Genomic DNA, 14,861 nt, shown 5'->3' on the forward strand with positions numbered 1-14,861 from the left:
CCATAGGACAACTATTAGTCGTGCACTGCACAAAGTTGGCCTTTATGGAAGAGTAGCAAGAAGAAAGCTATTGTTAACAGAAAAGCATAAGAAGTCCTGTTTGCAGTTTGCCACACGCCATGTGGGGGACACAGCAAACATGTGGAAGAAGGTGCTCTGGTCAGATGAGACCAAAACAACTTTTTGGACAAAATGCCAAATGCTATGTGTGGCGGAAAACTAACACTGCACATCACTCTGAACACACCACCCTCACTGTCAAATATGGTGGTGGCAGCATCATGCTCTGGGGGTGCTCCTCTTCAGCAGGGACAGGGAAGCTGGTCAGAGTTGATGGGAAGATGGATGGAGCCAAATACAGGGCAATCTTGGAAGAAAACCTCTTGGAGTTTGCAAAAGACTTGAGACTGGGGTGGAGGTTCACCTTCCAGCAGGACAACAACCCTAAACAAAACCAGGGCAACAATGGAATGGTTTAAAACAAAACATATCCATGTGTTAGAATGGCCCAGTCAAAGTCCAGATCTAAATCCAATCGAGAATCTGTGGCAAGATCTGAAGACTGCTGTTCACAAACACTGTCCATCTAATCCGACTGAGCTGGAGCTGTTTTGCAAAGAATAATGGGCAAGGATTTCAGTCTTTAGATGTCTAAAACTGGTAGAGACATACTCTAAAAGTCTGGCAGCTGTAATTGCAGCAAAAGGTGGTTTGGAATTCCAATAAAACTGATTCAGGTTTGTGGCAGTAATATGACAAAATGTGGAAAACTTCAACGGTGCCGAATACTTTTGCAAACCATTGTACATATGGCTTTGTCTGCCTGTCCCTTGTATGATAAAGAACAAGCAGTGATCTGTACTGGACTGTAGAACAGCACATAAAAACAGCCGGGACTGCATCCCTCTGAGCGTCTTTGGGCTAATTTATTAGTCCACACAAATGTGCATTTCAAATTGAAATATTATATTAAAATATGTTGTTTTTTTTAAAAACCACAATCCGTTCACTTTCTACAGCCTGTCAGTCACGGGTTGTCACCATATGAACACATATCAATACCTCTGCTGACCTGCCTCCTTCCAAAAGTGCATCTGGGTTCCATCTTTCTTCTAGTAGTATTTGGTACTGCACTAGTACAGACATTATCAGAAAGGATACCTGTAACAGCCAATACCGGTTTTTGCCAACTACAGAAAATAAAATTAGAATATGATGCAAAAGTTCATTTATTTCAGTAATTCAACTTAAAAGGTGAAAATAATCTCTATAAAAAAAACAAAACTAAACAAAACTAAAAAACAGCACAAACAAACACACCTCTACATTCATATTCAAGATATAATTTTGGTGATTATGGCTTACAGCTGATGGGAACCCCACAATCAAGATAACAGACCATTTGAATATAGTGAAAATGTTCAGTATTGTAGGCTCAAAGTGTCAGGCTAGATTCACAGTAGGACTGTGGGTTGTGATGTGAAGTCATCATAACGCAGCATTACAATGCAACAAAAAAGTGGTAACGCAGATTAACGCTGTGTTACTGTCCCATAGAGTAGGAACAGTGAAGCTAAAGGCCCATACGCACGTCGGATTTCCGCGAACAACGGGTCGTTTGAACGTCCCGTCGTTCCCCCGCTAAATCGGGCGTGTGTACAGACTATCGTTCGCTTTACACACGAACGCGAGTCTTTACACACGCCCGATTTAGCGGGCGAACGACGGGGCGGGCGAACGACCCGTTCGCGGAAATCCGGCGTGTGTATGGGCCTATACAGGCAATGAAAAGTATGCTTTCCTGTACCTTGTAACGGGTGTTTACAGGTAACACTGCAGCAGTGCATTACCATAATGCTACGGGATAAAAAGCAAAGCTAACATCGCACTGTGAAAGCCACATACACGTTTTATTGTAGTACGGTAAGCTGCGCTATAAGACTTTATAATGCAGCTCTGCAACATCCCACTGTGGGCCAAATTTATCAAAGCATTTCCAACAGTTTTTTTTCTTCTAAAAAACTGTTCTAAACAGCAGAGGAATCGTTCTGCAGTATAGTAAGAAACTTCTCAAATCATACGTAATAGCGGCAGTTTAGCGTGGATTTCTAGAGCTGCAATGCAGTTAAGAAAAGTGCAGATCCATCCCTAAACTGCTGCAGATTAAAAAGTGCTTCATAGCAGTTCTATAGACAGTGCTGAGGTGCAGGCCAGGCATGATTTGTGAAGGGCTCCTCCCCCCCCCCCCCCCCTCACTCAGAGCCTGCTGAGAGCAGATGGGTTGGTTACCTCAGCAACAGTAATTTCCCTCACACACTGCACTGCTTGAGAGACCTTCCTAACTCCTCCTATTCCTAACAGTTTAAGACGGAATCTGCACTATTTATTGATTTCTTGGGATGTCGGAGACAGTTCTGCATAGATTTCTAAAAACCTACTAATATTTTGACTCAGACACTCTTGATAAATGTTCAACAGACTCATTAATTCAAAACACCTGCAAAGGGTTCCGATTTCATATATTAGTTTCACCTTTTAAATTGAATTACTGAAATAAATGGACTTCTTGCACAATAATAATTTTTTCAATTTCACCTGTACATACACACTTATGCAAGTTTTCAAGAATGTGTCATCTTTAATTGTTGATGTTATATAAATGAATGATAACATCTCCCATGCATGTACACTGTATGTGCAGTTGTGTAGTAGAAATGTTGTGTATGTGCTATAGGGTCAAGGATTATAAGATAAAGCTTCTTAAAAGCTACAAATACACTAAACAATCTGTGTCTAATCAGGTAAAGAGATGATCTCTACCTTTTATCAATAGCTTACCTATGCTAGGTCCAAGTGGTGTGACATTTCAGGCCCTTACTTTATGGGCCTCTCGATAACAGAATCATGCCCCCCAATATATTTTTTTGAAAAAAAACCATTGTATTAGTTTTCAAAAAGTCTTAAACATACAACATGTATATCATACAAAACATATATAAACATCCCTGTACAGAGTGTCTCCCGATCTCCTCCCTCCCCCCCCCCCCCCAAAGCCACCCCCCTCCCCCCCGCACATAAATACATTAAAGAGTAACTGTCAGGCTACAAAAGCTAATTTAAACCTCTATTCTCCTGTGTTAAAGAGACTCAAAAGCTAAGATATAACTTATCATGAAATAACCTAACTCAGTAAAATATATAGATTTGTGATAAAAATAATATCTAATTCTTACCACATGCTACTGCAATCAATCAATTCATTCATAAGCCACTCCCCCCTGTCAATTTTGCCCCTGGCGATTTTTCTTCTTTTGCCTGGCCAGCTCGCACAGCATTGTGGGATTGCTGACATCACTGGCAATCCCACTTACAGAGCCCGACCCACGAATGGCTCAATTTGCAAAATCTCGAGAGATCATGCATGGTAAACTTCTGCATCATCTCACGAGTGAGACTATGAACACAGGCTGAAGCATATGCACAGCGGGGAGTGACAGGCTTAATTACATGGGGAAAAGGCAGAGAGAGGCTGGTGGCTGCACAGCCGGGAGAGAGATGATTTAGAGACGGCTGCAGGAGGTTATCTACAATGTCATCAGTCCTTCCTATCTGCACGGGATTTCCCAGACATAGTTACACAAAGGGGAGGGCAGAAGACTGGAGGGGAGGACAAATGCTGGAGGGGAGGCACAAAGCTGAAGGTGTACTGTCCCTGGCTTCAGCATGAGAAGCAAGATGGCGGTGCTACAGCAGATCTAAATGTGAGTCTATTCTATGCACTGCAATATACCAGATGTAAACTTTTTATGTTTATCTAACTGTACACAGTGCATAGATTGCATATATGTATTGCTGTTCAAACTTTTTTTGGCTTTAGGTAGTCTTTAAACAGTTTAGAAGAAAGCCAAAAAGGCAATACTAAAGTTAAAAATCTCTTTGTTGTTGGCTAAATAGCAATCCTCTTTATTCCCAAGCTCCTAAGGAGGCAGCATAACAGATACTGCAGAGCATGCTGGGGCTGCTTCTTCTCCCTACTGCCCCCCCCCCCCCCTTCATTTCCCTATCCCGCCCTAAGGCTGCATTCACAGTGGGACATTACAGGCTCATGTTACAGCAGCCTTTTAGCAACCCAACTCACAGCACTGAAAAATCAATGTGCTGTTCACAGTGCACATGTTGCATTACAGCAGGCATGGGCAAACTTGGCCCTCCAGCTGTAAAGGAACTACAAGCCCCACAATGCATTGCAGGAGTCTGACAGCCACAGTCATGACTCATACAGGCAAATGCATTGTGGGACTTTTAGTTCCATAACAGCTGGAGGGCCAAGTTTGCCCATGCCTGCATTAGAGTATACGGAGAGTCTGCTATTGTTCCTAGCCGCATGGCTAATTAATATTCACTGCACAGTAGTGTTGTCTGGATCATGAACGATTCGGATCTTTGATCCAAATCTTTTTTGTGAGTCGAATCATCCCGAGATTCGGTTCACAGTGGATGTCTGGAAGAAATGAACTGCAGCTTCTCTCACTCTGCTGCAAATGATTCAAAGATTCGGATCTTTTCAATGATCCGATTCGAATCATTGAAAAGATCCAGACTTCCCAATATAGAACTAAAACGGCTCACTCCCCCCCCCCCCCCCCCCGAAAGCATGATCGCCCGCACCCCCCCTTAGGCCCCCTGAGTGACAGACAATATGCCCCTTTAGACCAGAGACTGGTGGGAGTGTTTGAGGGCTGGAACTTGGGAGGGCTAAAGAATCATCAATCAGGAAGCAGGGTAAGGGAGGATAATATTACATCACAATTGGCTTCATAGAAGACAGTCAAACATGGAACCTGCCATGAGCGGTCAGGAGCATCAATCTCTGCAAATACTATATAAAAATTCAGTGAAATCCAAACGTGGACAGTGAAATGCATATGTAATGTAAGTACAGCCAATATTTAGCTACTGATATAGGTGTTTATTTTCTCTGAGACCTTATACCTAACAGCTCCTCTAAATCAAAATACATCTTTTCCTGGCATAAATGTCTTCACAATGAGATTAGATGTCAATATTGAATTTTTTTAACCACTTCTTCCATATCTTGTAAAAATTTTTTAGTAGAACCTCGAATCTAAAACATTTTTGTAAATCGGTATGTCCAAATTTACTGAGGGTTTAAATTCAGCAATGGTTGGTGCTTCTGGTTTCTTCCAAGCAAGGGCTATCACTCTTCTTGCATAAAATAATAATAATAGTATTGCAAGATATAGCTTCTTTTCACTAAAGGCTCATACACACATCAGACTATAGTCTTTGGAAAATGAAAGATCACAGACCAATCTTACCACCCTTCATGTAGTATGAGAGCCATACTCTACACAGTCTTTTCTATGGAGCTGAACTCCACATCAGACAGAAATCTTTGCAAGATGCTGCACACACAGATGCTGTACAGACACAAAAGATCAGTATCTGCAAAAGATCTGTTCCTGCCAAAAATCCATTCCTGCAAATTGCAATGATAGTCTATGAGATCTGCAGATCATCATACACACATGATTTAACTGACATTCATTTGCAGATCAGATCCACCAGGATGGATTTTCAGATCTGCAGATGATTGCTTGATCTGCAGATGAATGTCAGTTAAATCATGTGTGTATGAGGATCTGCAGATCTCATAGACTATGAATGCAATTTGCAGGAATGGATTTTTGGCAGGAACAGATCTTTTGCAGATACTGATCTTTTGTGTCTGTACAGCATCTGTGTGTGCAGCATCTTGCAAAGATTTTTTTCTGATGTGGAGTTCAGCTCCATAGAAAAGACTGTGTAGGTATGGCTCTCATACTACATGAAGGGTGGTAAGATTGGTCTGTGATCTTTCATTTTCAAAAGACTATGGTCTGATGTGTGTATGTGGCCTAAGAGTGGTGTCCCCAAAGTGATTAAGCACCATGGCTGAAGCTGTGAATGGGATTTGCGTATCAACTACCTCCACCACCAAGTCATGCACCTGGGACCAATACGGTCTGATTCGTCCACATTCCCAGAAACCATGAAAGAATCCTGCGCCATCTACAGGATCTTCTCAAAAAATTAGCATGTTGTGATGAAGTTCATTATTTTCTGTAATGTACTGATAAACATTAGACTTTCATATATTTTAGATTCAAATACACACAACTGAAGTAGTTCAAGCCTTTTATTGTTTTAATATTGATGATTTTGGCATACAGCTCATGAAAACCCCAAATTCCTATCTCAAAAAATTAGCATATTTCATCCGACCAATAAAAGAAAAGTGTTTTGAAACAAAAAAAGTCAACCTTCAAATAATTATGTTCAGTTATGCACTCAATACTTGGTCGGGAATCCTTTTTCAGAAATTACTGCTTCAATGCGGCGTGGCATGGAGGCAATCAGCCTGTGGCACTGCTCAGGTGTTATGGAGGCCCAGGATGCTTCGATAGCGGCCTTAAAGGGGAACTGAAGAGAGAGGTATATGGAGGCTGTCATGTTTATTTCCTTTTAGACCATACCAGTTGCCTGGCAGCCCTGCTGATCCTCTGCCTCTAATACTATTAGCCATAGCCCCTGAACAAGCATGCAGCAGATCAGGTGTTTCAGTGGTTCAGACTTATAAGTCTGATCTGACAAGACTAGCTGCATGCTTGTTTCTGGTTTTAATCAGATACTACTGCAGAGAAATAGACCAGCAGGGCTGCCAGGCAACTGGTATTGATTAAAAGGAAATAAACATGACAGCCTCCATATACCTCTCTCTTCAGTTCCCCTTTAAGCTCATCCAGAGTGTTGGGTCTTGCGTCTCTCAACTTTCTCTTCACAATATCCCACAGATTCTCTATGGGGTTCAGGTCAGGAGAGTTGGCAGGCCAATTGAGCACAGTAATACCATGGTCAGTAAACCATTTACCAGTGGTTTTGGCACTGTGAGCAGGTGCCAGGTCGTGCTGAAAAATTAAATCATCTCCATAAAGCTTTTCAGCAGATGGAAGCATGAAGTGCTCCAAAATCTCCTGATAGCTAGCTGCATTGACCCTGCCCTTGATAAAACACAGTGGACCAACACCAGCAGCTGACATGGCACCCCAGACCATCACTGACTGTGGGTACTTGACACTGGACTTCAGGCATTTTGGCATTTCCCTCTTCCCAGTCTTCCTCCAGACTCTGCCACTTTGATTTCCGAATGACATGTAAAAGTTGCTTTCATCCGAAAAAAGTACTTTGGACCACTGAGCAACAGTCCAGTGCTGCTTCTCTGTAGCCCAGGTCAGGCGTTTCTGCCGCTATTTCTGCTGAAAAGCTTTATGGAGATGAAGATTTCATTTTTCAGCACGACCTGGCACCTGCTTACAGTGCCAAAACCACTGGTAATTGGTTTACTGACCATGGTATTACTGTGCTCAATTGGCCTGCCAACTCTCCTGACCTGAACCCCATAGAGAATCTGTGGGATATTGTGAAAAGAAAGTTGAGAGATGCAAGACCCAACACTCTGGATGAGCTTAAGGCCGCTATCGAAGCATCCTGGGCCTCCATAACACCTGAGCAGTGCCACAGGCTGATTGCCTCCATGCCATGCCGCATTGAAGCAGTCATTTCTGCAAAAGGATTCCCGACCAAGTATTGAGTGCATAACTGAACATAATTATTTGAAGGTTGACTTTTTGTTTCAAAACACTTTTCTTTTATTGGTCGGATGAAATATGCTAATTTTTTGAGATAGGAATTTTGGGTTTTCATGAGCTGTATGCCAAAATCATCAATATTAAAAACAATAAAAGGCTTGAACTACTTCAGTTGTGTGTATTTGAATCTAAAATATATGAAAGTCTAATGTTTATCAGTACATTACAGAAAATAATGAACTTTATCACAATATGCTAATTTTTTGAGAAGATCCTGTATATCAAATCTCCAACATGCATCCGATGTACCCAATCCCATCCTAGATAATCTGCGAGGGGTGTAGTAGACTCTATAAAGATATTTCAGTGCGCTTAATTTATGTCTAGCTGCTATTGGGAGTTTGAGGAAATCTGCTATCGTTCCTTCCCAGTCTTTCATAGAAGATCAAATTTTCCACGGCGCAAAGAATTTGTTAGGCAGTTTAGTAGGATGGGAGATAAAGATACCGTATAGTTGCGACGTGAGATACCCTTAAGGCCTGAGTGCATCATTATTTGTCCATCTCACTGGGCTGTAGGAGTATTGGTTCAGAATGAAACTGGGCCTCAAACGCATGTCGGAGTTGAAGGTACCGAAAAAACATGGAATTAGGAAGAGAATACTGGATTTTAAGTGAGTTAAATGACAGAAGTCCCTGTTCTCCCATGATGTCTCTTAGCTTAAGGATACTTTTATTTGCCCATATGGAGGGGTCAGGGATAGTCGTAAATTCTTTTAAGCTAACATTATTCCACAAAGGGGTATGAGGGGACCGTTGGTTACCTTCTAGTAGGAACTGTTATGCTATTTCCCATATGCAAGCCATAGTTTTCATCTGAGTCATCAGGGAGGGGATAGCTTTAAGCCCTCGATACGGAAGGGCAGATAGTGCCATATAGGATCCAATGATGGCAACTTCCAGCACAGTCGCTGGATTATATGTAGATTGCGTAAACCACCAATATACTGTATGGAGGACTGCTGCCCAATAACATTTAAGGTTTGGTAGTGCCACCCCCCCCTTTCAACAGGCAGTTGTAGATTGGATAAAGCATTGGATAAAGCTATATGAGGAGTGGATGAACCCCATAGGAAGGATGTAATCAGTTTGTTTATGGCAGAGAAGAAACAGTTAGGTATCAGGATCGGTGTATTTCTAAAGACGTATAAGAGTTGAGGAAGGATACATCTTTTTACTAAATGAACTCTCCCTATTAGTGATATAGGTAAGGTATCCTATGCACAAAATTTAGTTTTGATAGGATTTTGCAGCAGCAGATAACACCTGTGGAGTTCTCAATCCCACCCCCAATATATCTTTGGCATCAGGGAAGAAACTGACAACTGTACCTACGTTTGCAACTCTAAACCTATACAGCAGTCTTACCTGCATATATTTGTCTTTAATTTGCTCACAGGTAGATATACAGTTGGAAATGTAAAGATGAATGAATTCAGGAGGAAGATCCACTGCCGTAGTAAGCCTAAAAGATACATTTGTAGGATTTAATACAAGAATTTACAGCACAAAGTCGCATTTTTATCTTGAAATCTTAGTAGGACAAAGGTTTCCCATGAAGAGTGGATGGGATGAAAGCCAAATAAACAAGTTATTGAAACTTGGAATTGCATCTTTCCCAGCAAATTTATGGAGAACTACAAGTATTTTGGATATTGAGGTGAAACTATTGCACTGGGAGGGACAGCGTTGCCCAAAGAAAATAAGAAAAAAAGCAAAAGTCCTACAATATAAAAATTGTACACCTTCATATCTAAAAAGGAGGCCACATACACAATGGGCTCCATTCACAAAGGGCTGTTCGTCAATCAGTTTTCCATCGGTTAAAAGCTGCATACGGAGTCCATTGATAATTTACCACACTATTTGTTCAGTAACAGGGGGCGCATGCAGTCAGCTTCTGACAAAGGGGCGCATGCAGTCAGCTTCTGACAAGGTGGTCATGTGGACCACGCCATGCCATTCTTGTGCCTCCCTCAACTTTCTTCTATTTGGGGAACGCGGGGTCAGTATAGTATGCTTGCCACCATTTACTTACCTAGTTCTCATTTATATGCCTGGTTCACTCAATTTGTGTCTCAGTTTATTCTATTCAGGTATTGACTATGAGAATATTGACTCTCTGTATCACTATATATATCATAAGAAAGATGCAGGTGACTGGCACTCGATTTATGCTGGAAAGGGCAGTTGGAATTAGGTTACCGAGCAGACTGTGCTCTCTACCTGGTGAGGATATCACAATTAGTAGCTGAGAAGAAAAGCAGGTCCGGCACCAGTCGCAATGCTTCAGTGAGAATTTATTCCTATAGTTACAGTAAGGTCACAGAGGTACAAAAGAAGGCCTGACAGCCGTTTCACAGGTCCCCCTGCTTCGTCAGAGGCCAATGACGAAGCAGGGGGACATGCGAAACGGCTGTCAGGCCGTCTTTTATACCTCTATGTGACCTTACTGTACCTGTTGGAATAACTTCTCACTGAAGCATTGCGACTGGTACCGGACCTGCTTTTCTTCTCAGCTACTAATCACTATATACAGTATCATGCATTTTAATACACGTATGGCTTTTTTATACTGAGCACTAGCAACTTACCCTTGGTATTAGGCATCAGTCACTTTATTGTCCAGACCCGGGTCTCTACAGCCCATGCAGGGCTCTTGTATGAACCGTGATGGGGTGATATTGCAGCCAGAGCTGTGGAGTCGGTACAAAAATCTTCGACTCCAACTCTGACTCAGACTCCTCAGTTTATGAAACCACGACTCCAACTCCGACTCTGGGTACCCAAAATGTCCCAGACTCCGACTCCTCGACTCCTTAGTCTAATACTTAAAGAGACACTAAAGCAAAAAATAAAAAAATTATGATATAATGAATTGGTTGTGTAATACAGATAATTACTAGGAGATTAGTAGCAAAGAAAATCTACTCCACAATTCAATATATACACACAAAACGGGGTTTTTTCATGAACCAAAGTGCTCTTTTATTCTTCAAATTTTCTTCAGAAAGTTGGTGATAAGTGTAGATACAACATCAGACCTTCACTTCACATAAAACTGCCTGACACATGTTTCGCGGACATAAGACACTTCCTCAGAGGCATACCATAAACAACTGAATGGGAAGAAAAGTGCGCTCCTCAAGGCAAAGATATAGGTGTGATCACCAATGCTCCAACAGTATAAGCTCCTTTGCCTGGTGCGCTATAATCAGCAAGGGGTGTATACCCAAAGTCCAAAATATTTATATTAAAATGATATTAGCGCTCAACAGGACTACATTAATTTAAAACCGCATATATATCCAGTACAGTTTTTCGCCAGTGCTCTAAGTGAATCCAATAAAATTACATTCATATAAATGGCCTAGTTTCCAGGACCCAAATTTTAAACACAATATCAGACCTTCCCCTCACGTCCCACAAGCTCTGTGCGGGCAGTAGGTGGGTTTACTAAACTGTCCAAGACTATTTATTGCATAATTTTTCCAGCAAAAGTCCAAGTTAAAGAGTCCTAAATATAAAAAAGGTCCCAATTTCAAAAAAAGTTATCAGTTGACGAACCTATATACTTGATACACCTTCAGGCGTTCTCCTTTTGTAGAAAAACGATTATGCTCACCAGATTTCAGTGCCAATTACAACAGTTGGCATTCAACACAAGCGGCCCAGCCAGTAAACCTCAGCGAATCCTCCAGTGTGTCTCCGACCATGTGCAGATCATATAGGAAAGAAAACCTCTATGGTGTAGTAAGTTTATTTTCTCACCACAAAGTGCTCAGCAACGGCCCCAACCACCAGGGGACTGTAACACTAGAAGTGAGGAAGATCAATATCCACGACATTTCCCTGGGAGATTTATGAATCGAGATAGGTACACCTATCCCTCACCAAATAGGAAAGACATCAGGACCCCCACTGAAGAACGGTGGGAGCCAGTTAGATCAAATAGAGGGAGGGCAGGTCCCAGGGGTGGAAGAGGGTATAACCCCAAGCAATATACATATGATCAACCCAAACAACCGCCCATCAGAAGAAATAGTCCCCCCAGGAGAGAACCATGTCTTGGGTTCCCCTTTTTTGGGGGCCTTGGAGTGAGATAGAACAGGGAGTGAGGACCTCCAATGGCATTAGTTAGAACTACCCCCCCCCCTTTTTTACTCGCCAGTATGTTTACAAACAAGCTTCTTCGCGTGGACAAGTGTCTATGGCAACTACAGCTGTGACTGGTGGTCCCGTGAGATCTCGGGCGAATACAGCCGGGTAATGTTATTACGAGCCGCCGGGTTGCAGGGGCATGCGTACAAGTGGTTTACTTGATACGCATGTGCGGAAGCCGGGTCGGGACGCTTTAATTACGAGCCCCCGGGCAGTATTTGGCATGCGTACAAGTGATCTACTTGATGCGCATGTGCAGAAGGCGAGTCTGTATAATCTGCGCTCCAACACACCACGCTTCATCAGCGTGCGTTTCATCTGGGCGGATGGAGCTTGTTTGTCTGTAGTTTATTGGACCCAATCACGGTGACCCGCCCCTCCTTGTATCTCATTGGTGCTCTGGGGTTCTTATGCAGGCTGCAGTATAGTGAATGATGTCCACTGCAGCCTACTCACGCTGGGACGGCGCTGGGAGTATTCCTCTTCACTCACTTCAGGTACTATGACTCCCTATGGGAATTAACCACCCTGGCGTTCTATTGAGATCGCCAGGGCGGCTGCGGGAGGGTTTTTTTTTTAATTAAAAAAAAAAAAACTATTTCATGCAGCCAACTGAAAGTTGGCTGCATGAAAGCCCACTAGAGGGCGCTCCGGAGGCGTTCTTCTGATCGCCTCCGGCAAGCAAAAGTAACAAGGAAGGCTGCAATGAGCAGCCTTCCTTGTTTCGCTTTCCTCGTCGCCATGGTGACGAGCGGAGTGACGTCATGGACGTCAGCCGCCTCCGATCCAGCCCTTAGCGCTGGCCGGAACTATTTGTTCCGGCTGCGCAGGGCTCGGGCGGCTGGGGGGACCCTCTTTCGCCGCTGCTCGCGGCGGCGATCGGGCAGCACACGCGGCTGGCAAAGTGCCGGCTGCGTGTGCTGCTTTTTATTTTATTAAAAATCGGCCCAGCAGGGCCTGAGCGGCACCCTCTGGCGGTAATGGACGAGCTGAGCTCGTCCATACCGCTAAGGTGGTTAAGCTATCTTTATCACAGTGATCTATTCTTACACCACATTGGTATTTATTATATAGTCAATGTTTGATGGTATCCATCATATGTCATGGGTTCACATGCATGGAGGCTTTATGTGGTGATGGTGATTATCTATTTTCCTGTATACTGCGGCACTAGCACTGAGGTCTTTGTAACACTCTATATATAGGGGCTTATTATATATAGGCACTCTTTTGGAGATATAGATTCATTTCCAGTGTGATGATGTATGATATATAGCACAGGTATGATATATCATGTGCAAACATACTGATGCACTGTGTTGTTTCTATTGAATGCTCACGGATACAACTTTCACGATATAGCTATGCGTTCTGCTAGTGATATAGGTGCACAGATGGTGATTTCTTCTCTGACCTACTGTGGTGGTACCTTATGAAATATGGGTGTATATATAATTTTTTGGTATTCATTCTACTTTGCATGTGTAGGATGTGTGGACTCTTTAGTCACCTTATATTTATATATTGTCTGATTTAGTCCATTATGAAAATTGGGGTGCTATACTGACCAATGCTATATATAGATAGATATCTTTTTTAGCCATAGATCGTGCTGGTGTTTTTTACGACCGTGACTTGGGGTAAGATAGAAAAATTTATTATATTAGGTCGTGGCCGTTTTGTCCTGATCTGCGCATGGGTCTCTAATGGTATGTACATATTTATGTATTTTTTGACAGATGTGTAGTTTATGATATGCCTCTGAGGAAGTGGCTTATGGCCGCGAAACACGTGTCAGGCAGTTTTATGTGAAGTGAAGGTCTGATGTTGTATCTACACTTATCACCAACTTTCTGAAGAAAATTTGAAGAATAAAAAAGGACTTTGGTTCATGAAAAAACCCTGTTTTGTGTGTATATATTTAATTGTGGAGATAATCTTTAGGGGTGGAACCACACTACTGTTTTATATTTGGTAGTAATAAAGAAAATCTTCTCATTTTTATTTTCAGTTATATAGCGTTTTTTATAACATTGCATCATTCTCTAATATTTGCAGTTTACACACTACTCAGCCTTCTAAAAGTTTTCACAGAGAAGTCTTATGAACTATTGACCGGTCATCTGGAGAGAAAGAAAATACAGTGTCTGACAGTTGAGAAAACAAGCTTCAGAAGACAGAGCTCTTTGAAAGTCGTGGAGCTCAATGGCTTTTTTGCATAGATAACAACTGGAGTTTCTAAACTCTTCCTGTACTGGAAACAACATTAGACTTATGTCTCTGCTCCTAATGTTTTATTTCTTAGCTGTACTAAACATACAAATCATATCTTCTTTGTTTGGCTTCAGTGTCTCTTTAAAGAGACACTGAAGCGAAAAAAAAAAAAAACTATGATATGATTTGTATGTGTAGTACAGCTAAGAAATAAAACATTAAGATCAGATACATCAGTCTAATTGTTTCCAGTACAGGAAGAGTTAAGAAACTCCAGTTATCTCTATACAAAAAAGCCATTATCTCTACGACTTTCAAAGTCGTGGAGAGGGCTGTTTTCTGACTTTTATTATCTCAACTGTTAACCATTTACTTTTCCTCTGGCAGATGAGAGGTCATTAGTTCACAGACTGCTCTGAAAGAATCATTTTGAATGCTGAGTGTTGTGTAATCTGCACATATTAGAGAATGATGAAATGTTAGAAAAAACACTATAAACCTCAAAAAATATGAGAATATTTTCTTTGCTGCTAATCTTCTAGTAATTATTCATAGTACACAACCAATTCATTATATCATATATTTTTTTTCCCTTCAGTGTCTCTTTAACAGGGCTGTGGATTTTGTACAAAAATCATCCGGGGGGGGGGGGGGGGGGGGGGGGAGTTGTTGGGAGAGAGAGAAAGCCTTCAGACAACTATTTCCTTCACACTAGACCATCAGTGGTAAAGGAGATGGGTCCCCCCCCCCCCCCCTCCACTACACAAGTATATATAGT

The 14,861-nt window shown here is 42.0% G+C and overlaps 1 protein-coding gene across 6 annotated transcripts in view; it reads right to left on the reverse strand.

The window, feature by feature from the left end:
• Positions 1-14,861, reverse strand: part of CNOT11 (CCR4-NOT transcription complex subunit 11) — a 98,421-nt gene that overhangs the window by 65,925 nt on the left and 17,635 nt on the right. For 3 of the 6 annotated variants that reach the window (XM_068268262.1, XM_068268266.1, XM_068268261.1), the window contains exon 6: positions 9,077-9,173. In XM_068268262.1, the coding sequence (XP_068124363.1) occupies positions 9,077-9,173 (97 nt within the window). Of the gene's footprint in view, positions 1-1,062; positions 1,191-9,076; positions 9,174-14,861 lie in introns of those variants that run through there. The other 3 variants (XM_068268263.1, XM_068268260.1, XM_068268264.1) reach the window with 2 other exon arrangements.

The sequence above is a fragment of the Hyperolius riggenbachi genome, chromosome 2 (assembly GCF_040937935.1).
Source record: "Hyperolius riggenbachi isolate aHypRig1 chromosome 2, aHypRig1.pri, whole genome shotgun sequence".
Taxonomy (NCBI): Eukaryota; Metazoa; Chordata; class Amphibia; order Anura; family Hyperoliidae; genus Hyperolius; species Hyperolius riggenbachi.